The following is a 22,599-nucleotide window of genomic DNA, read 5'->3' as shown; positions in this document are numbered from 1 at the left end:
TTCACATTATATGTTCAACAATTTTTATTTTATTTTATGAATTGACATTTTATTAGTATAAAAAAAATTGACCAAATTGCCAAGGTCATTTTCCAAGTAATTCAGTGGATTCATGAACCATTATATGAAATTCCCTTTGGTTATTTCCTTAGTTAACATCAATATTCTTCTCCATCTCTATCAAGAGATAAATTAATAGACGGTGAATATTTTTTCCTTTAATATATGATTTTAGTTTAATAAGATCCACGAGCATCACATGGGATATTTTATATTAATTTATCATCTCTCTTTCATTATCATCATTTTTTTTTTTTTAATTTATTGACGGCTTATAATTTGGTCAAAAAAATCCACAAAAAATAAAATATAATAAAGTTCCTTTAACATCAACTTACATCATGGGTGTAAACTAGGTTACTTTTACTTTAATTTTCAAACCTTTATTTGTGTTGTGTCTTAGATTCTATGGTTACAAAAATTATAAAGTGATGATATTCAATACAAATTAAGATTTATCGTACTATTGAAGTAATGTTACCCTTTTGTCATGATGCTCGTATTGTGAATCGTAATGATCTTATGATTAAACTGAGGTAAGATTGCACTATGGATTTTAATATTATATTTCGATACAAGCCAAAATTTAAGTAAAATTAGGATTCCACATAGACTAAGTATGATATTTGTAGTTGGTTTTTCAACACTGACCTCATCCAACCTGGTTTTAAGGATGAGTTTTATCCCATCGGTTTGTAAAATTAGTAGTTGAGTAAGCAGTATGTAGAAAAAGCCTTAATCATAGATGGGGCAACCTAGGGATGTCGGCTACCTAATCATTTGTAAAGTCCACAAAGTCATCTAAGATAATCGACCGTATTAAATTACATATTATATGAAGTCACTTTGTCCTTCTCGGATGTGATATCCATAAAATAATAATAATAATTCTTATATGCACAACTAAAATCCAAGTGAACCCCAAAGAGATAGCTTCACGGTCAAGGAGGCTTTAGATTTATTTAATTTTTTTAGTTTGTAGAGTGTTTAATGGATCCGAAAGATTAATTAAGGAAATATGATGGGTTATATAGACTTTTAAACTTATAAAATATTTATTAAATCTTAAAAATTAGTTAAAATACGGATAAAATAATATAAATACTAAAAAAAATCCAGATTTTGAATAAACATAAATTTTTGGTAACAAGAGCTTGATGATGCATTGAATATTGGAAGTGATAAGAACTGGAAAAGGGCCAGCATCGAAGATATTTATTTAAAGCTCATAATATTAACACTCACCGTGGAGACAATGGACTGGATATGAATTAATGAGATAAAATAATAAAAGGCACATGTGGGTTTTGGAGATAAGTAGAGAGACAAACATCACGTGTTGCATGACGTAATTTAATAATTAAAATCAACCCAACACGTAATCAAACCTTAAACATTCTGAACCACACTCTGATGACACGTTTCAATGAGTTGGCGCCCCACATTGGTCTTTGGAATTTGCTTCCCGTTTCATTTTAGGGTTTAGCGTTTGATTTGACATTATAAAAAAAAAATTATTAAAATCTCAGATGCTTTATTGAAGAAGTAGAATTACAATTTTTTAATTATTTCAGATGTACAAAAAAACGATGAAAAAAGATAATAAAACTTTATCATATTTAAAATTATAAAATACTAATAAATAAAATTTTTTTACCTTGTAATAAAAAAAAAAAACTCCCAAAGACCGGTTGAATTGGAGTATTTTTATGAGCATATATATAAATTTATTATTTTAAAAAATTATCAGAATTGCTAGAATATAAACTCTCAAACGTAGGTTGAGTGTTTTAAAAACCGCTACTAAACACCCTTTAAAACCTTTATGATCATTTACCTTCAAAATCACTACAATAGTTTATCCTCATAACCGCTATTATGAAACTCCTAAGCGGACGACATCTCTAAATTATATGTTCCAATTTTTTTATAAATATTTGAGCTATTTAGTTTAGGTTTTAACATAGGAGTTGTTTACATATAATATATATTAAAATACATATTTTTTTCTTAATTCTCTAGTGTCCATATTAATATATCACATCAAAATAGATCAACTTAAAATTTAAACTAGTTGGTTTGAAATGTTGTGAACTCAAAAAATCTAAATATAGTTGTATAGTATATTTATAAAAACTATAATGATCATAATCTAATTATATTTATTATAAATAAACATATTGTATGTATTTAATGTGAAATTACAGGAGTCGAAAAAATCAGAAGCCAAACATAAGAGCATGTGCTACCTCGTATAAAATGGTGATTAATACTATAGTAATATCATATATAATGACACATCATTTGATAAAAGATTAAAAATAAAAAATACTTTGAATTTGTAACATTATTCTAAATATTTGTATATGAAAAGTAACACGTAAAATCTTATCAATTAATTGTTGTTTAATTTTATTTTTTTGTTAATTTTTTTTTATAACTAACAAAATTATTCTAAATTTTCCACATAATAGTCAATTAACAACTGTTTATCTTTTTTTTTATTTTTTTATTTTCTATATAAAAAACACTATTGGGATATTTTAGACTTTTACATAAACAAACTTTCAAAAATGCTATTAATTAATAAAACCTAAGGACCAAACCTAAATGACCAAAATATATTTTACTCATCGTCGATATATATCTACGAATTTACTCGAAAACTATATAAATAACATGATATAATTAGATAAACGTATAAATAACAACACTATACTTCTGTCTCATAATTTTTTCATCTTTCTTCCACTGTATTTACATCAACCATCCACGAAACTTGGCAATAATTTCCCAAAATCTTGTAGGTTTTGACAAAGAATAATGGTTACTTTTTGAAATTTCCAAAAGCGAATTCCCAAGCAATTTCTCAAAAGAAGCCAAGGAAGTTGCCAAGAAACACACAAAATTTGGATTTGATGTCCAGCCTTAACGCCACCATTCCGCCTCTAATTTCTTCCCCGCACATGCAACTAAATACACAAAATCTTGGACGGCTACAACTTGCATATCTTTATTTGTTTTTATCCACCAAGTTACCTATTAATATTCTTCTATAATGTGAAGATAATATATATTATGATAAGATTTTATTCGATAAACGTTTGTTACAACCTACATAGATGTAACACGTACGGAGATAAAGAAACACTTGTGGTGAGATTTTATTAGATAAATGTAAGATGCTGATGCAACATGATCTTCGCGGTTAATTGCATACAAAAACATGTATGATGAGATTCACATTAGATAGCGTAAAACGTGAATGTAATGTGTTAAATTTTCGGTACATTGAAACTCAAATAAGGGTTAATTTTCAAAGCTTTTTTCTATGATTATGTTGTTGAAATCACTATCATGAGCAGTTAGCACACAAAAATGGACCACAAAAAACTTTAAATTATCACATGCAAATGCATCCATCAAGTTGTGTTCTTGGTCTTCCAAGTTCAACAAAAGTCTACCCCAGTAATTTCCTTCTTTTGGCTCCCCAAAGTGATGCCAAACTTCAACTTGTTTCTCACTCAAATTCACTATATTTGATTGGGAAATATAAATTATATATCAAATTTTAAATAATATATTTAATTTCATATCATGTCAAAGACTCACGACCAGGGTCGTTATATAGAATTCGAACCATAGTTGATTATTATAGATGTATATATTTGTATTAAAAAATGACTTTTTAAGTGAGAAAAATATCTTGTATACTCGATATATATGTGAACAACTAATTACGAAATCACATGTAAACCATGTGTACCGAGATAATATATTCGATTGATTGGTCACATACGATGGGCACGTATCGAAAAATATCTCATTATGATTTAATTTGTATAGAAAAAATTGGTAGAAATAATAGAGTAGGTGAGATTGTACAAAAAGGGGGAGAGATTGGTTAGAAAAGGTGATGGGTAATGAAAGATCATATTGATGGTGATGCATATGGTGGTGGTCAAGTGGCATTTCCTTGTACTTGGAATGCAACTACACTTCTTTATGTTACATTCAAAATAAAAATACAACCATAACATTAACCACCCCTTGACAGTCGGGTTGGCGGTCGGGTAGAGCAATATAGACTTTTGGGTATATTACTCATGTATTACTGAAGAAGTCTTGAGTTCGATTCTGCTCGGTTCCTAATAGGAGGGCCCAGATAATTAGTTAAATTATGCATATTTTATCCTTATATCTATGTTGTTCTTATGTTATAAATAATTTATCACCAGAGATAAATAAAATGTGGGGTTCTTTTGGAATAAGAGGGTTTGCTATAATATTATATAGTTTACAAACTTTATACTTATATTTATCTTTCTCTTTTCTCATAAATAATATTATATATCTTAAATTTTATTCTATATTTAATAAATCCATACGATATTCAAATAAATATCTCTTTATTTATTGTATTAAAAGCTGTCTTCATGTAAGATTAATAAATGAAAATGATAGCTAGTATAATGTGAGTCCTCCATATAATTATTAAAAAGTGTTAACCTTTTATAAGCATGGCCCAATTATAAAGTGAAACTATACTCATAAATGTTAGGGCAAAACTTTATAGTAAATCTCAATAAAGTTTACCCCCAAAAAAATGGAAGGAATTTATTGCTTGAAATAAATCATCACAAATTTGTATTATAGTTAGATTATAATTATTAATTAAAATATTGAGATTATGATATAATCAAGTTAGTTGTTAAATAAACCCTTATCTCCTAGATTTAATTGAAGATTTAAGTTAGAGTTATTTACAAGTTATAGATCATTAATTATTTTTTTAGAAATTACTTTATCTTTACTCAAATGTCTACAAATTTTTTAAATCGACGCTAATTCTTGTAAATACAGAGAATCTTTTACCTAATTATTGTATAATCGACACTAATAAAACCCGGTCAATATATAAGATCATTTTAAAGACTATATTATGCATTCATTGATTGAGATATGAACGTCATGATATATAATTGACACTAATTCTTGTATATATAAGGCGGATGATTTGTCATTATTTAAGCATCAAACTAGTAAAACTCAATCAAATGATTGTTTTAATTACAACGACAACGATATATATTCACTGATTGATTGATATATAAATGTCGTGATATATTTATGTATCACACTGTAATATACGAAAAGTATAATCCGTGTTTTTGTTATGTGTCAAACTAATGAAACTTTGTTGAATATAAATAACCATTTTAAAAACACAAATACATTCGTTGTTTTGACATATGGATGTTGTGATATATTCCTTGTCCGGTAGACTTTTCTTTACTCGGATTTCATCCGAGGACCAAAATGTGATTTAATTAACATTATGGGGAAGAATAGTAATATTTAAAACTTTTCATGGTGAAGTGAAATATCATATTAGTAAACAATTACAATTTACTTCTAGATAGACCCCCGAATAAATAAAATATAAATAACAAATAATAAAAATTTCTAGTTCTTCAAAGCTTGTTGCTGACAGAGAGAGAGAGAGAGACAGAGAGAGAGATAATAGAGGGACAGAGCTCTTCTGCTACGGTGGTTTGGTTACTTATCGCAGAAGGTTCTCTGGGTCTTTTTTTATTTATTAAAAATTAAAAAAAAAATTATAAAAGACAAGCCGTAGATTACGATAATACTTTGATACAACAACAAAGTATAAATCAAAGGGGTTTCGTGGGGAGAACCTGTAAGAAGGGATTTTACCGTTTTATTGATTCATATCTTCACGTAATCGCTTTTGGTTATCTGTTCTTTCTCCTCTCTCTCATAAAAGGGGAAAAAAGGGGTCTCTGTAGTGTTTTGATTGGGATTTTTTGTTTTCTGTGTTTTTGTTTGTGGGTTTGGTGAATTCGGGGCTAATTTTGGGAGATAACTTGTGGGTCGTTTGGGGTTTGTGATTGTTTTGAAGAATTTGATGATGGGTTGGTGACGATTAGGGTTTTTTTGGGGTTATCTCTGGTGACTTGGCTTTGGATTGAGGGTTTTTTGGAGGATTGTTGGTGAGGGTTGATTGTTATTGGCGTTTTTAGGGTTTAATCTTTGGTGGGTATTGTAAATATTGGTTGTTTTTGCAGGTTTTTGAAGTGGGTTGGTGATTATTCTGGGTTATATCAAGGCTAAAGGTAAAAAAATAAAAATAAAAAAGTTTGTATTTTGGTGAGGCTCGTCTTGTAAAGGGCTTGAGTTTGAACTATATTTTCTGTGTTGTGGTGGGGATTTTGGTTTTTGAGGTTAAGATAGAGAAGATGAGTTCAAGTATCACAGAAAGTTTGGTTCATGAGGGCAAGCTTTTAGTTCATATTGCAGAGAATGGCCACTCATTTGAGCTTGAATGTAATGAAACCACGCCTGTTGAGGCTGTTATGCGGTTGATTGAATCTCTTTCAGGTATAAACTTTCATGATCAGCTTCCTCTCTGCTCGGACTTGAAACTGGAGCCCCAAAAGCAGCTTTCAGCTTACAGGCTCCCGTCTAATGATAGAGAAGTGTTTATATTTAATAAAGTGAGGTTGCAAAATAATTCACCACCTCCTTCACCTGAGCTAATTGATATACTTGAGGCTGCTGAACCTGCTCTGCCAGCTTCGTCGCAAGACCCTCACCCTTTAGATGATGCCTCGGACCCTGCTTTGAAGGCATTGCCTTCTTATGAGAGGCAATTTAGGTACCATTACCATAAGGGGCACGCCATATATGTTCGCACACTAGCTAAGTTTGAGAACTGTGACCGGCTCTTGAGGGAGCAAAAGGTGCAAGACAGAGCTGTGGAGGTTGCCAGGGTTAATTTGGAGAACTATTATAGGGTGATTAACCAAAATTATAATGAATTCATGAAGCGTTATTTCCAACAGTATAGGATACATTCTGATCTCTTGGCGAATTTCGGGAAGGAAATTGAGAAATTGAGGTCTGTGAAGCTTCATCCTAGTTTACAGACCCCTTCACGCAAGTGCTTAGTGGATTTTGTGAAGGAAGAAACTTTGCGGAAAGCAGCTGAGAATTGTAGTAACTCACACAAGCAGTTTGAGAATAAAGTTTCAAAGTTTAAACAGATGTTTGCCGAAGTTAAGCGCAAAGTTGAGGACTTGCTTACCAGGTCCTCCTTGCCCATCAGGAATTTAGAAGCAATGATCAAAGAGCACCAGAGATTCATCCATGAACAAAAGAGTATAATGCAGTCATTGAGGTTCGTTCAGCTTTGTTTCTCTCTCCTTTTTTTTTTTTTTTTTGTTGCCAGTTAAAAAACATTATTAATCGTTTTATTGAGGTCTATTTTATATATGACTTTCTGGGGCTTGTTTTAAGTTGCTTGATGAACTTAATTGTGCCCAGTATCACGGCATTGCAAAGGGTCAGGTGTACAGCTTGTCTGATCGTTTATCTATGTAACAACTTTTATTGATATTGATGTTGCACAATCTTCTTTTTATCTGGGTTGGGATCCACATATTCTCTGATTTTGAGATCTTGGATACACCGCTTGGTTTTGTTGTTTCTATGTCCTTTCCTGTTGATTTAAGTTATGGCGTTTACTTCTTTGAGAGACAACCTAGAATACAGATGGGGTGGGGTGCCGGGGTTTAGTGTTGTTGTGCTAGGCTTTGATGCCCATAGTTGGGAGATGGAGATGTCATGTTGGGATACTGGGATACTTGATTTTTCCGTTGTGGCTCACACAGACAATTGGGTGCTAACCATATTGCTTTGGTTGGGAAGTCACCTCATACCCGCTCAGAGATAAAAGGTCTTGCTATATGTATGTTGCTGTGATCAGTTATGAGATATGTACATCTTTGCCTGAGGAATTAAGTAAAAAAAATTTGTTGTATGCATAAAAGATCGTAGACCTTCTTTGTCATTTAAAAGTGGTTCTGATTCATTCTGAAGTTGAGATTATTAAATTTCACAAACTTGGCATTTTTTGAGTATTGCATAATGTTTTAAAAGTGCATGAGGTTCTGAAGATCATGATGCCAATATAATCAAGCTCTTGTAGTTATAGTTGATTATTTGGTTTCTGTGTGTATATATGATGCGAATTTACTGCAACAGTTGTGTTTTAGTAATTTACCAATTCTCTAGTTAATAACTAGACATGTACTATCATGCAGCAAGGATGTCAGCACGGTGAAGAAGCTTGTGGATGATTGTCTGTCCAGCCAGTTGTCCTCCTCAATTCGTCCTCATGATGCCGTTTCAGCCCTGGGTCCTATGTATGATGTCCATGACAAGAATCACCTTCCTAAAATGCAGGCTTGCGATCGTTCTATCTCCAAGCTGCTTGACTTTTGCAAGGATAAGAAGAATGAAATGAACAACTTTGTGCACGATTACATGCAAAGGATAACTTATATTACTTACATAATTAAAGATGCTAAGTTACAGTTTCCTGTTTTTAAAGAGGCAATGATGCGCCAGGATGAGATATTTACAGACCTGAAGTTGGTCCGGGGTATTGGTCCTGCATATAGAGCCTGCCTTGCGGAAATAGTGAGAAGAAAGGCTTCCATGAAGCTGTACATGGGCATGGCTGGACTATTGGCCGAAAGGCTTGCGACAAAGAGGGAGGTTGAGGTTAGGAGACGGGAGGAGTTTCTGAAGACGCATAGTGCATATGTACCCAGGGATATATTAGCATCCATGGGTTTATATGATACTCCTAATCAGTGCGATGTTAATATAGCTCCTTTTGATGGTAATCTGCTTGATATTGACATTTCAGACCTGGAATACTATGCTCCTGAGTATTTGGCAGGACTGTCTTCTAAGGGTGAGAAATCTGGAAGCTTAAGAGGTTCTGTTTCCATGTCAAATGACAGTTTACATTCGGCTGAGGCTGAAGAGATTGCAGTGGACACTCTTGAGAAAGATGACTCTGAGGAGCTCCTTGAGGGATGTGAGTTGGTTGAGATAGCTGGAACTAGCAAGATGGAAGTTGAGAATGCAAAACTAAAAGCTGAACTTGCTTCAGCTATTGCTATAATTTGTTCCTTCTGCCCTGATGTAGTATATGATTCACTTGATGACAATAAATTGGATTGTATATTAAAGAATGCCACTGAGAAGACACTTGAAGCCTTGCATCTGAAAGACGAGTATGGAAAACATCTCCAATCCATGCTTAAGGCAAAGCAAATGCAGTGTGTTTCGTATGAGAAGCGCATACAAGAGCTGGAGCAGAGATTTTCTGATCAGTATTTGGAGGGGCAGAAGCATTTAAACAGTAAGGATTCATCTGAGTTTTCCCTTTTCGGTGCAAAGCCTGATGATTGCAAACCGGAAACCTCAAGTGGTGGAGAAACCCACATTCCTTGTATATCTACTTCTGAGCCCATGGATGAGGTTTCATGTGTTTCGAATTCGTTGGATGTAAAGCTGGGGCTTTTCAATAGGCAACCAAGCAAAGGTCGAGAAGCAGTGGATGAAAATATGTTGGATTCTTCTGGCATGATAAATCCACAATTAGATTCATCAATGGTGGAGCCACCTCGTGAAGAACTGCCTGTCGGTGATAGATATGGGAAAGACAAGATGGCAGGGCAGTTGGGCATGTCCCTGACTAACAGTTCTACTGCTGAGAGCATGCCTGAGCGTCTGAATGTCTTACCTTGTGATGCTGCAGCTGATTTGAGGTCGGATTCTAAAGATAGCAGTGATCTTGTGTTGGAGTTGCAAAATGCACTTGCTGAAAAGTCAGATCAATTGAGTGAAACTGAGATCAAGCTTAAATCTGCGATGGAGGAGGTTGCAATGCTTGGAAGGGAGTTGGAGATGAGTCGGAAGCTCCTTGACGAATCTCAGGTAATAATGCTTATTCCCACTTTGGTCTTTTAGCCCAATTATCTAGAGAATATGTGGGAATTTACCGTGTTATGTTTCCAACAGTTGTTCCTTTAAATTTATTAATAAGAACATAATTTATTTTCTATTAATACTAATAGATATAAAGAATACACCTTGTCTTTTATAGGATGAAAACACGTGTTGTCAATCAAATCGTGATTTATGGTATTTAGCATTAATTAATTTACCCTATTTAACAAATCCTGATTATTGGTGTTTAACAAAGGATGGATGATTTAAGAAAGTCTGATTGCTATGCATAAAAACAAACTGATCAATTTTTGGGTTTGGGTGCTTATTATGCGACTCTGAATCTCTTCTATTCTTAATTCATGAAACACTTAGCGGCCAAGTATTCCACTTGGTTCCCTCTTATTTCTTTCTGCTTTACAAAATTCTGTCTCTGAAAAATGCACATATTTTGATATTTCATCTCTGATCTGGCACCAGTACAAAGACCTGATCAATTCTCCATTATGCCTTCAGTGTCCAAGTAATAACAAGGGATTTGTCATAACAATTGAAGTTGTTTCCAATTAACTCTTTGATGGTTTCCCCCCCTGATTGCATAAGGTTTTATTGAAGATGAGAGACACAGAAAAGAGGATCTAACTTTTGTTTTCACAATCATGGACCATCTCTGTTTTAGCATTTCTTGTACAATATATTAGTGTTGTCAGGTTTGTCTGAGGTTCGGTCCATTTTTTCGATGAGAATTTGTCTCTCCCCTTGTCATGTTGAAATGTTAATGGCTCTAGTAATGATTTTCATCTGAGTCTTTTTCTGCATGGAAACACCTCTTTGATAAATTTATCCCTGAAGATGTTTTAGTATCCTAATTTATAAATTTCTTCCTGTGTAACAGATGAATTGTGCTCACTTGGAGAATTGTTTACATGAAGCAAGAGAGGAAGCCCAAACACATCTGTGTGCAGCTGATCGGAGGGCCTCAGAGTATAGTGCATTGCGTGCTTCTGCTATCAAATTGCGTAGTCTCTTTGAAAGACTTCGTGCCAGTGTTTGTGTTTCGGGAGGGGTTGCTGGTTTTGCTGACTCCTTGCATGCCTTTGCTCAATCTTTGGCCAAGTAAGTTAATTGCTAGAGTTGTGTTTATGAACTCCCCTCCATGGCTTGCAAAATGTCGTTTCCTGATCCCATGTGGAATTTTCATATATGGATTGACCTCTTACAAGATAAAAAAGAATTTTTTTTTTTTCAACTTTTTGATTGACTATGGGGGAGGACTTGGTTTGGTTTGTGGGTTTCCCTATGAATTCTAAATCGCTTCCAAATTACATATCAAATGCCTCGGGATATCTTACTTATTGGCCCATTAAATCTAAGAAACCTATTACAATTGCATGTTGAATATAAGTTTAGACATAAATGAAGGCTTGAATTGTTTTTGATTTGCTAATTTTTTTTATTTTACTAATGATGGCGGTGTGAATTGCTTTTCTTTGAAAAATTTGCAGTTCCATTAATGACAGTGAAGATGATAGTACTCTGGAATTCCAGAAATGCATTCGAATCCTTGCAGACAGAGTTGGTTACTTGTCTAGACATCGTGAGGAGCTGCTTGACAAGTACCGTAAGGTTGAAGTTGCCAATGAACAGCTTAGGAAAGAATTGGAAGAAAAGAAAGAGCTGGTTAAAACACTGTTTACAAAGCATCAACTTGAGAAGCAGGTATCGTGTTCTCATATTCTTAGTTTCCTTTACAGATTTATAATCTGAGCTAAGTTTGTTGCATGAGTTTTGGTTTTCGTTACCCAATTGTTTTTATCTTCCCTTTCCCCCCAACCCTCCTTTCCCCCCCCCTTTTTTTTAATAGATAAAAAATGAATATATCTAAGAAAAGTGGTTGCATATTTTGCTTTAGGCAAACAAAGAGAAGATCTCATTTTGCCGTCTAGAAGTCCATGAGATTGCTGCATTTGTTCTCAATGCTGCTGGTCATTATGAGGCAATCAACAGGAACTGCTTGAAGTACTACCTCTCTGCTGAATCGGTAGCCTTGTTTACAGAAAATCTCCAAAGCCGACCCACCTTCATTGTCGGGAAGATTGTGCATATTGAACGCCAAACTGCAAAACCGTTGCCGCCTATTTCTTCCAGTAGGCCTGACCATGGCAAGGCAGATCAAATTGATCATCTGACTACTGACACTGGGACTGATCGCTTGACCTTGAATTCTGGATCAACTTCTTCTAACCCATATGGTCTCCCAATTGGCTGTGAATATTTCATAGTGACAGTAGCCATGTTACCTGGCACCCCCATTCATTCACCACCTCCTTCCTGATCTTGCTCCAGGCAGATATTGATGTGATGGAAGACACCAAGTGTATATACACCATATAAATATATTCTCAATATAAAGCACTCATGGAGAGAGTTGAACTTGCATTTTCTTCTGTACAGCTGATGATTTAATTTAAGTTTAATCTCCCCTTTGTATATATCGAACTACTATGAATTCTCTCTTTAGTATGTACAAAATTGTGAATATTCATCTAGACCTTGATCCTTAACTGCCCTTTTGCATTGCAAAACTTTATACATTTATTCAAGTTCTTTTAACTCTAGTAGATCTTCTCTTCAGTCCATTACTGCAGCAAAGTTTACCAAACATGCAGATAGAAGAATTGATATATGTGATCTCTTGCTCATTACTTGCTTGGTTTAGCTCAACTTCACAACATTAGTTTTATGATTCTTTCATGATTTAGAAAAATCTTCTGACACGTGTCTATTCATGGTAGTATGTGGTTGAGATTTATTTCTATTTTTGTTCTGTAAAAATCAGGTTATGAAATGATTTTCTATTGGAAACAAAACATTTGCCAGGGTAAACGACTCTACTGAAAATGAAATGTTCATATGCATTTGTACAAAGCTGGTGCTATGAGCATACACAAAAATTTTCACTCTGTCTTTATTCCTTCTGCATTTCGGTTGATTCATACATAAAATATCATTTGTTCTTAATGAAAATATACATATTTTTACATCAAAACACCATTGTTTTCAGCAGTTGATTCCACAATCCTTAGGATCAGGTCCCCTGGCTCTTGTCACAAAGGGGTCTATTCTCACCCAAACCAAAGAGAAGATTGAAGCCAGAAGAACTGACCATATGATAACGATGGTTGGCGTCCGGTTTTGCCTCCCCATTAGACCTTTCAAGAAAGGATAGAGATGTGCGATAACCCAGAAGACAAAGAAGAACTTTCCAATTAGCGGTCTAAGTGCCTGGTAACCAGTGTTTAAGGCATCTGTGAAGCCTGCAACAATGCCGACAAGGTTGATGATCAAAACAGTGGTTGGAGGGATCAAGAGAGTTGTCCATTTGAAATTGTATAGTTCTTTTGACTCCTTATCATCAAATAACTTGAACGTGACAGTGAAGATTGTGTCAACTCCAGCCAGGATTTTCAGCAGGCCTTGCACAACAGCAAAGAGGTGTGAAGAAATGCCTCCAATTACCCAGAATTGCTCGTTTCGCCACCATTCTTCAACGGTTACTCCACTCCATCTCAGCTCAAGTATGCCACTGGTAAAGAATGAGATGAATAGAGCAACTAACAAGAGTCCTGAAAATGCACTCATCTGGATTGTGCAAGAATCAACAAGAAGTTCATTAGCTGATAAAAACCAAGAATTCTAAAGCAAGTACATGACTAAATGAGTTTCAGTTTCTACCTCTGACATGATGAATTTATCTGTGAGCAAGCAGATTGCAGGTAGGAGACAGTAAGTGAGAATTATTATAGAGGTGAAGGGATACATTGTTGTGTTAATATACGCGAAACGCTGAAGAAGCTTGAGCTTTCCGTCCTTGAAGCCATACCAGATTGGATTATGCCTACTGAAGAAAATCTCAACAGAACCAAGTGCCCAACGAAGGGCTTGATTGAGCCTATCTGACAAGTTGATTGGAGCTGAACCCTTGAATGCAGACCTCTTCGGCATACAGTAAACGGACCTCCAGCCTCTGGAATGTAGCTTGAATCCTGTGATGATGTCTTCTGTAATTGAACCATAAATCCATCCTAACTGCATTGGCAAAACAAAAGTGACCAAAATGTTCATGCATTTAGATTGATGTGAAGAACAACGGAAGAAACAATGAAATTCTAGGTGTTGAGCTTACCTCAATTCCCCATTCAGTTCTGTCTTCATAGTCACAACTCATCACATGAATAGCTTCTTTCAGAAGTGCTTCTTTGCTTGAGGAAGTTGGGGCACCACCTTCCTCTATTAAAGTTGAAGTCACAAAAATTGATGAATCTCCAAATCTATGCTCAAAATTCATCTTGGACATCAACTTCTCCTTGCTTTCACCATCCACTTCTACTCCATGAAAAATTTTAAGTTCAAGTTAGATAATAACTAAAGTACAATAACTTGAACTCAATCGAGTAAATATACTGAGTTAGACTCTCATTCGTTAACTATTTGAGATGTGATATATACTGTCAATGAAATATTTAACCAAGATTGCTGATACCTTCAAAGTTAGCAACAACTCCATTTACTAATGACTTGGAAACTTTCTGATGTTTCTTTTTGCGTCCAAAACATGGACAGCAGCTACAGCTTTCCATTTTCGGACGCTTGGCGACTTTTGGAGGTTCGTGGCCGTACAAAGCTTGCCTTCTAAAAACACATCCTGTGCCAACATACATTGGTCCCTGAATGCCATCTAGGCCCTTCATGTTAATCTGCAAAACATTGTGAAAGCAATGTGACTTTGTCTGGTTTTGAACCATTTTGGAAGTTGTAAAATGTGTTGAATTTCGGGGAGACTTACATCAAAGAAGACTCTATTTCTGTTGGCATAACGATCGTGTTTATCGATGCCATCGAATCTTTGAGGGAATTGAACAAAACAAACCCTCTTTCCAACCTGTGGATCCATTAGGAAACACATTGCTTCTCTCACAGCCTTGCTGTTGTTTACATAATGGTCGCAGTCCAAGTTCAGCATGAATGGTGCATTTGTCAGCACCCCGGAGACACGAACCTGGAAAGAAATTACAAAGAATCAGAAGTGGTTTATATTACATTATGCAGGACTGAAAAACCTGACAGAAACTGGGAATACGAATTATTCTGATTTTACAATAGTTTTTAAGATCGTATTTGAAAATTGTTTCCGAAAACATTTCAACTCGTATGAACCAGTCACGCTGCTATAATATTACTGTTCTTTAGAAAAACGAGAAATTGTATTTAGCTTCTATATCAAACAAGAAATACATTGAGCTATTTAGCAAGTTGGAAAGAATAACAAAGAGTCAGAAGTGGTTTATATCCCATAATCCAGGACTGAAATACTTGAACATAAGCTGAAGCAAATTCTAAGGACCTTTCAAGGAACTGTGAAACAAATTATTTTGATTTTACAGTAGTTTTGAAGATTGTATCTGAAAACAATTTCTGAAACATTTCAACTCTTATCAAAATCACGTTCAAAATCGAGAAACGGTATTTAAATTCTATATCAAGCAGGAAAGACAGTGAGATATTTACCAAGGCATTCATGGCACCAGCTCTCTTATTATGGTGAAATGCAGGCCTTTTCTCACGAGAGACATAAACGAGGCGGGGCAGTTCATTTCCCTCAGCATCAAAGCCTCCACCTTCTCCAAGAAACACTTGAATCATTCCAGGATGATCCTGAGTATTGTTTCCCGGCCATGGCGTTCCATCTTGCATGATCCATCCCTCTACCGGTACTATTCTCGCTTTCGCCACAAGGGCATTTATCCTCACCTTGAACTCTTCATATTCTCTCTGAAAAAACCAAACAAAAAATTACCTTATACGTGCAGTTCAAAAGCTTTTAGTTCAAGTGGTAACTGAGCGTTGCGAACCTTCATGACGCGACGTTCCTTGACAAAGGTAGGCTGGATTTTATCAGCGAGATAATCAACTTTTAGAGCGAAGTACATCTCGGGAGCTCGAGGCTCGATGTTGAATTTCTTGCAGAAAGGCACCCATTTGCGGGAGAACTCAGCAGTTTCCGAGAGGGTTTCGAAGGTCAGCAAGGAAGCTCCATCGTCAGAAACGTAGCATGAGATTTTATCAACAGGATAGTCCATTGCCAAGATTGATAAAACTGTGTTGGCCGTAACCAGAGGAGGCTCCTTTAAGGGATCCACTGTTGTCACAAAAACATCAACCGGAGCTAGCGTGTTTGGTTCTCCTTCCCGCTCATATCTAACATTGCAAATTTATCAGGACCAACTGGAAAAAGTTATAATTATTCTTGAATTTGCATTTTAATGTAGATTACTAGAGGAATCAAATGGCCTGACCGGGTAGGACACGGCCCATCTTTTAATTTGTTAAGCCCGGGCTACCCGTATGATGAGATCCAATTTGAATTCCAATGTGGGCCTAATGATGGGCTTAAAGGTTGGGCCTATTCTGGCCCATTATCAGGTTCAAGCTTATAATATAAGCTTAAGGCTTGATTGGTAGATTATTTGAAAAATGTTATTTTGACAAACTATTTTAAGTTTAGTTGAGTTTGATTAAATTATGAAAATATGTTTACTATAATATTTGAAAATTATATCAAATTTGGATAAAATGTTGAATAGTTGTTTGGTATATTTTTGGAAAAACATTTTCTGAAAACATTTAAATTATTTTTAACCTTTTATATTTGTTAATTTAGCTAAACACCCCCTACAATGAAACTTTAAAAATTAACTAAACCACCCCCCAAAATCTGGCTGTCTTCAACCGCCAAATCTCTGGCCGAAAATGGCAAGATCGACGCACGAGCAACCAAATCCGGCCGGTCGTGCATCGTTCCGACACTAGCTACTAGTGGTTGCTAGTAGACAGTAGTAGTCTTGAGTGGATTATTTTTAAACTGGAAGGAGTGAAAGGTAATTGTTTTTAGTTGAATAAAGTTTGGAAAAATATTTTGAATTTAATAGAATATGATAATAGAAAACAAATCCCCTCATCTTTTCATTTTTAATAAAAAAAAATTATTTAATTTAGATTAATTTTCAGAATAATGATCCTAGAAGTGTAAACAAGCATATATTTTGTTTTTTTATCCAATTAAGATAATAAAAAAATAATTCAAAAGAGTGAAACAAATTAACATGGCTTAGTATTTTGCAAATGATATTGATAAATTTGACATCTTTAATTATTAAATATTTTTTTATTTGATAAATCGGTGTGAGTATGATGTAACCTGATGGAAAGGCGATCGAGATAGGTCTCGCGTAGGATCGGAAGCCATTTGGGAAGTTGATCGAAGACCCAAGAGAAAGCGAACCAAATTTCGCAAATCACAGAGGTGAGCCAGAGCCCAATGGCGTCAGGGACTGGGTGGGTAACTCTATACTGGAGAAAAAGGCCCATTATAATAAACCGAGCCACCACCACCATCCGATAAGGGCTGAGCTTGCTTGATGGGATGGCTACTTTTCTTGACAATGGCTGCCTTGATTCATCAATCCTGCACCAATTCACAAATCAATAATGTTTTATTATCAATTCGTTAATATTTGTTTATTTATAAAATCCATTTTTGGAAACACTAAAACGAAAAATATTCTTATAGCTTGAGAATTGGTATGTTTATCATAGGATAAACCCTAGAAAAACTTGAATTTGCATGTAAATATGCTAATAATATATGCAATGAAATAGAGAATAATTAAATGTAATCAAGCACATACATGCCCATTTCAGGATCATTTGTGCCATCCATCTCCATCACAAGATTGCCTTGCTGCAATATTTTCCAGTCATCCATTTTCTCCTTCGCTTCTCCATCCTTTTTATCCCAGCTTATTTCACTTCCTGATACGTATAAATCATATTTGAACATTAATTTCTAGTCCTATATATANGTAAAACAAATTAACATGGCTTAGTATTTTGCAAATGATATTGATCATTTTGACATCTTTAATTATTAAATATTTTTTTTATTTGATAAATCGGTGTGAGTATGATGTAACCTGATGGAAAGGCGATCGAGATAGGTCTCGCGTAGGATCGGAAGCCATTTGGGAAGCTGATCGAAAACCCAAGAGAAAGCGAACCAAATTTCGCAAATCACAGAGGTGAGCCAGAGCCCAATGGCGTCAGGGACGGGATGGGTAACTCTATACTGGAGAAAAAGGCCCATTATAATAAACCGAGCCACCACCACCATCCGATAAGGGCTAAGCTTGCTTGATGGGATGGCTACTTTTCTTGACAATGGCTGCCTTGATTCATCAATCCTGCACCAATTCACAAATCAATAATGTTTTATTATCAATTCGTTAATATTTGTTTATTTATAAAATCCATTTTTGGAAACACTAAAACGAAAAATATTCTTATAGCTTGAGAATTGGTATGTTTATCATAGGATAAACCCTAGAAAAACTTGAATTTGCATGTAAATATGCTAATAATATATGCAATGAAATAGAGAATAATTAAATGTAATCAAGCACATACATGCCCATTTCAGGATCATTTGTGCCATCCATCTCCATCACAAGATTGCCTTGCTGCAATATTTTCCAGTCATCCATTTTCTCCTTCGCTTCTCCATCCTTTTTATCCCAGCTTATTTCACTTCCTGATACGTATAAATCATATTTGAACATTAATTTCTAGTCCTATATATACATATATATTACATACTTGTTTTTCGTATTATTCCCTTTAGTGAGGCTTAGAGTACGTTTTCCCAACTTAAACCTCAAATATTATCTATCTCAGACTTGTTTGGATAGATTATATTTATGATTCGAGTCGAGAGAATGCACTTTAAACTTTATTAAATGAGATGGATATAACAATAATTTTTTTTGTCTTAATAGAGAAGGTGAGTAATTTAAAGCGATATATTCTTAATTATTTTGGTTTAGATTATGAAATAATTAAAAAAGAAAATTGGCATACTGGGTTCAGGTAAGGGATGCACTCGTTTATGAAGAGAAGAAGAAAGCTTTTGTTCTCCTTTGATAACTTGTGGGAACTCGGCATTTTCATCTTCATTAGGGCCTCTTCCATAGTTCAACTTCCCACTGAGCACAGCTTCCATTGCATGCTTCTGCTTTTCACTTTCATCTTCGATGTTAAACTCATGTTCAATATCATCAATATCCTCTTCATCGGCATCTCCCGGCACCCTTGGACTCCCTTCATGCAAGAACATTCAAAACGATTAGTTAATCCCTGACAAGTTACTGTACTCGAGTTAAATAAATCTTCTAAGATTGTATAAGAGGTCTTAAGATTGATTCCTGGTCGCACCAGTTAAACCGTTTTAACTTGGATAACGTCTTGAATGGAATATACCTTTGAGACGTTTGTATCTGGTCTTGCACTGAGGACAGAGTTGAGTTCCTTCTTTTCTTTCATACTCATAGCATGGCCTGCAAACTGGAAACCCGCATTCATCGCATGCCACAAACAGATCTCCCTCTACAGTTTTCCCAATCTCATCTCCACATATCTCACAAATTTGCCCATCCAAATTTCTTGAAGTCGACTTTGGCTGCAACCGAAACAAAAACAGATAAAATGTAAAAACACATTTCAAAAACAGTTTTTTTCTTTCTTTCTTTTGGTGTGTGTGTTTAATATTATTATTACCTCTTCATGGTTGTGAATGGCAACGAACTCATTGCGGTTGTGGGAGCCTGCAAAGAGAACAGAATTACTAGCCATGGAGGGTGGGGAGGGAGAGAGAGGGGAGGTGAGTGTGGAAAGGAGAAATGGGGTTTATATAGAAGATGAACGAAGGTGGGACATAGAAGTCTGCATATCTCTCACCTAATGTGTCTACATAAGAGTGAGATTGTTGGTTGCAGAGTCCACATCAATTGCTTGAACTTAAACCTAATTTGATCCTCCATTAATTTGATCCTCCATTTTTAGATAATTAATAAAATGCATGCAATATTCCCGCAGCCATAAATATTGTTTTAATTAAACTTCTTATTCAATCATGATTGTGTTATGTCAAAAGATTGAGAAAATAAAATATTTTATATAAATGATTATGAGATAGATATACGAATTAACATGATAGTATTCTGTCCAAGTTTATCTCATAGGTATGATGAGTCAACCTTGGGGGTTTACACACACACACATATGGGGTGCTCAAAAGAACCTATTGGAACCAGAATCGGAGGGTATCTGGGGTTTGGTTCCGGTTCCTACCCAGAACCAATCGTCAACGGATAGGTTTTGGTTCCAAATTTTTAGAACCGTTACTGTACAATTCCGGTTCCAATTCCTATAGTTAGGAACCGGAACTAGGAACCGAGACTAATATAAAATAAAATTAAAGATTATGGCGGTTAATAAAAACATTTGTAAAAAAAGTAATGTTAATACATTTATATTTATATTTCATAATATTTAAAGTAAGTTGGTTTGACTTTTGAGAATCTACCTTTACAAAGTAATAGAGTTTGTAATTTTGAATTTATAATTTGTAATTTTATTTTTGTTAACAAGTGCCAGGTGGGGGGGTATTTGTAAGATTTTAAGGGTTTTTTTGCCATTTTAAAAACTTTTGGGGGGTCATGAATTTTACAGGATACCTAGAACCGGAACCGGAACTGTTGTTACAAGTTCTGGTTCTGGGTACCTAGGAACCGGAATCGTAAGTTCCGGTTCTAGTTCCAAATTTCAAGGAACCGTCGATTCCGGTTCCAGTTCCAGTTCCTTAAAAAAATACAGGGTACCCAGAACCGAACACCCCTATATATATTATTTCCTTCTGCGTTTTTGAGCTCCCTTACACAAGTTCATCCAACCAAAACAGGAAGTTATTAATTCATTTGATTCCTTGGTTTGATATTATAGCAAAGGTAAGTTGCAGTAAGTACTAATTGCCTTTTACAATTCTTTAAAATGGTGCACCATATTTCATATCCATGGAAAAACAAGTGTATCTGTGTGTCTGGGCAAGCGCTTCTTTAAGATCCTTCAATTAGATCTTAGATATGAGAAAGTCGATCAATGATATTGCATGGTAGTATTGTTGACCTAATACCATAAATTAATGAACTTATGACAAATAATTACTGTATTTAAGGGTTATCAATGTCATTAGATAGTAATATTAATGATGTGATACATGGTAATATTTTAGATTTTTTTGGTAGATTTTGATGATCATTGATTTTTTTTTTTTTTTTTTTTTGGTTAATGAAGGGATTATTTTTTCCATATCTCAATTAGTCATCGGAAGCGAGGCTACCTTATTAATAATCGAGAGGAATCGAACTCAAAATCTTGAGTAATATACTCAAAAGTCTCTCATATCACACCATCAGCCAGACACTCAAGGGTAGTTAACTGTCTTATTTGATGTAAACATATTGGAGCTATACACTGAACTAACAGTATAATTAATTTGAGAAACTCACGTCATGAAAGTATCAAAAAGTCCACATCCAACTAACATCTCCATAATTAAACCTCTCAACTAACTATTTTTAAACCCTAAACATGCTGCACACAGCACTATTCTTAAGGCTATGGATTACGACTGCACAATATATGTAAAATAACAATATATAGATCGAACAAGTCTCCTTGCATTAGAAAGACAATTTTAACTATAGGTATGGTTTAACTGTGATAGACTTTCAATGAGCGAACTTTACTTACAATGTCAGAAGATCGAATCTCTTAGAACGAGTATTTACTCAAGCCCATTCTCATATCTTGTGTGGGGCATTCAGGCTTTCACAGAAAGAAAAAAAAAAAAAAAAAATTGGCTAAATTCATATAAAAACTATAAAAGCCTGCCCTTTTAATAGTTTTTTTTTATATAGAAAATTTATTAGGAATCCGTATAGAGAATGAAAATTTACGGGGTTCTTTTATTTCTTACCTTGATAACCCTTCTATAATTTTCTTGTTGCGTGCATGTTGGTTCCTTAATCAACAACGAATTATAGGAGCCGAACTTAAATTTCGGATGAATTAACAATTTTTTTGTAAGTATACTGATAAAACACTATTACTCTTAATTAAATACTTATATGACATAGTTTTTATTTGATTATTGTACGATGACTTTATAGAATCGATATAGTTCCTCGAACACTCAAGCACCATAAAGATACAAATCTAATTAAATACATAGTCATAATCAACTCAACAAAATCATCATCCCATATATATACACGTTATTTTTGAAAACAACAGGATCTATCTTCTTACCTAAATGCTGCCTTCTATTACTTAATTAATCTTCTTTTGCACTTAGTATTTTACGTTACATTATGTGTGTGTATATATATATGTGTGTACGAATTTGTTTTGAGCTTCATTCACTCAAAACATGTCCATTTGATTACGATGACCAAACACTTATATAACAACACGTTTCTTGATTGTCTTTTTGTAACCAGACATGTAAGATATTATACCTTAAAGTGTTGGATCCTCGGTGTTACATATTCACCACCATTGCACCATGCACCCACTTAAACTTGCTTTAATCTCTTAAAGTGTAAGTGGGAAGTGTTTAATGAAAGCAATTTTCATATCTTGTCCTCGTCACATGTAATCTATCAGTTTATTGTATCTATGCAACAAAGGTGGTTTGTTCTTATCAAAAGTGATTACAAACCGTATCATCAGTTTAAGCTTCGGAGATTAATCAAGTCA

The 22,599-nt window shown here is 34.6% G+C and overlaps 2 protein-coding genes across 3 annotated transcripts; one reads left to right on the top strand and one right to left on the bottom strand.

The window, feature by feature from the left end:
- The first annotated feature begins 5,552 nt into the window (after window positions 1-5,552).
- Window positions 5,553-12,437, top strand: LOC116105313 (autophagy-related protein 11). Its single transcript, XM_031391748.1, has 5 exons — window positions 5,553-7,261; window positions 8,187-9,876; window positions 10,784-11,004; window positions 11,394-11,607; window positions 11,801-12,437. The coding sequence occupies exons 1-5, from the start codon at window positions 6,321-6,323 to the stop codon at window positions 12,221-12,223; spliced, it is 3,489 nt and encodes a 1,162-aa protein (XP_031247608.1). The 5' UTR covers window positions 5,553-6,320; the 3' UTR covers window positions 12,224-12,437.
- Window positions 12,438-12,798: 361 nt separating this feature from the next.
- LOC116105314 (cellulose synthase A catalytic subunit 7 [UDP-forming]-like) lies at window positions 12,799-19,650 on the bottom strand. Of its 2 annotated transcripts, XM_031391750.1 has the most exons (12): window positions 19,558-19,650; window positions 19,261-19,459; window positions 18,862-19,101; window positions 18,412-18,535; window positions 17,922-18,188; window positions 15,801-16,146; window positions 15,457-15,720; window positions 14,735-14,947; window positions 14,432-14,645; window positions 14,075-14,274; window positions 13,624-13,977; window positions 12,799-13,530 (listed from the first exon to the last, which is right to left on the bottom strand). In XM_031391750.1, exons 1-12 carry the CDS (start codon window positions 19,630-19,632, stop codon window positions 12,949-12,951), a joined length of 3,078 nt encoding a protein of 1,025 aa, XP_031247610.1. In that variant the 5' UTR covers window positions 19,633-19,650; the 3' UTR covers window positions 12,799-12,948. The 2 variants fall into 2 exon arrangements, with proteins under 2 accessions (XP_031247610.1, XP_031247609.1); XM_031391749.1 differs by lacking the exons at window positions 17,922-18,188; window positions 18,412-18,535; window positions 18,862-19,101; window positions 19,261-19,459; window positions 19,558-19,650 and adding exons at window positions 17,147-17,413; window positions 17,637-17,754 and having other exon boundaries at window positions 12,801-13,530.
- Between the last annotated feature and the right edge of the window lie 2,949 nt (window positions 19,651-22,599).

This window comes from Pistacia vera, unplaced genomic scaffold (genome assembly GCF_008641045.1).
Source record: "Pistacia vera cultivar Batoury unplaced genomic scaffold, PisVer_v2 Contig497, whole genome shotgun sequence".
NCBI classification, from domain to species: domain Eukaryota; kingdom Viridiplantae; phylum Streptophyta; class Magnoliopsida; order Sapindales; family Anacardiaceae; genus Pistacia; species Pistacia vera.
This window is presented reverse-complemented; position numbering and strand designations above follow the sequence as displayed.

Bases quoted from the DNA above. Each gene is read 5' to 3' on its own strand.
- LOC116105313 (XM_031391748.1), top strand. From the start codon at position 6,321: ATGAGTTCAAGTATCACAGAAAGTTTGGTTCATGAGGGCAAGCTTTTA. The intron at 7,262-8,186 runs GTTCGTTCAGCT...ACTATCATGCAG, and splicing joins AGTATAATGCAGTCATTGAG to CAAGGATGTCAGCACGGTGA. The intron at 9,877-10,783 runs GTAATAATGCTT...CCTGTGTAACAG, and splicing joins AGCTCCTTGACGAATCTCAG to ATGAATTGTGCTCACTTGGA.
- LOC116105314 (XM_031391750.1), bottom strand. From the start codon at position 19,632: ATGGCTAGTAATTCTGTTCTCTTTGCAGGCTCCCACAACCGCAATGAG. The intron at 19,102-19,260 runs GTATATTCCATT...TCTTGCATGAAG, and splicing joins CAGATACAAACGTCTCAAAG to GGAGTCCAAGGGTGCCGGGA. The intron at 18,536-18,861 runs GTATGCCAATTT...TATACGTATCAG, and splicing joins GCATCCCTTACCTGAACCCA to GAAGTGAAATAAGCTGGGAT.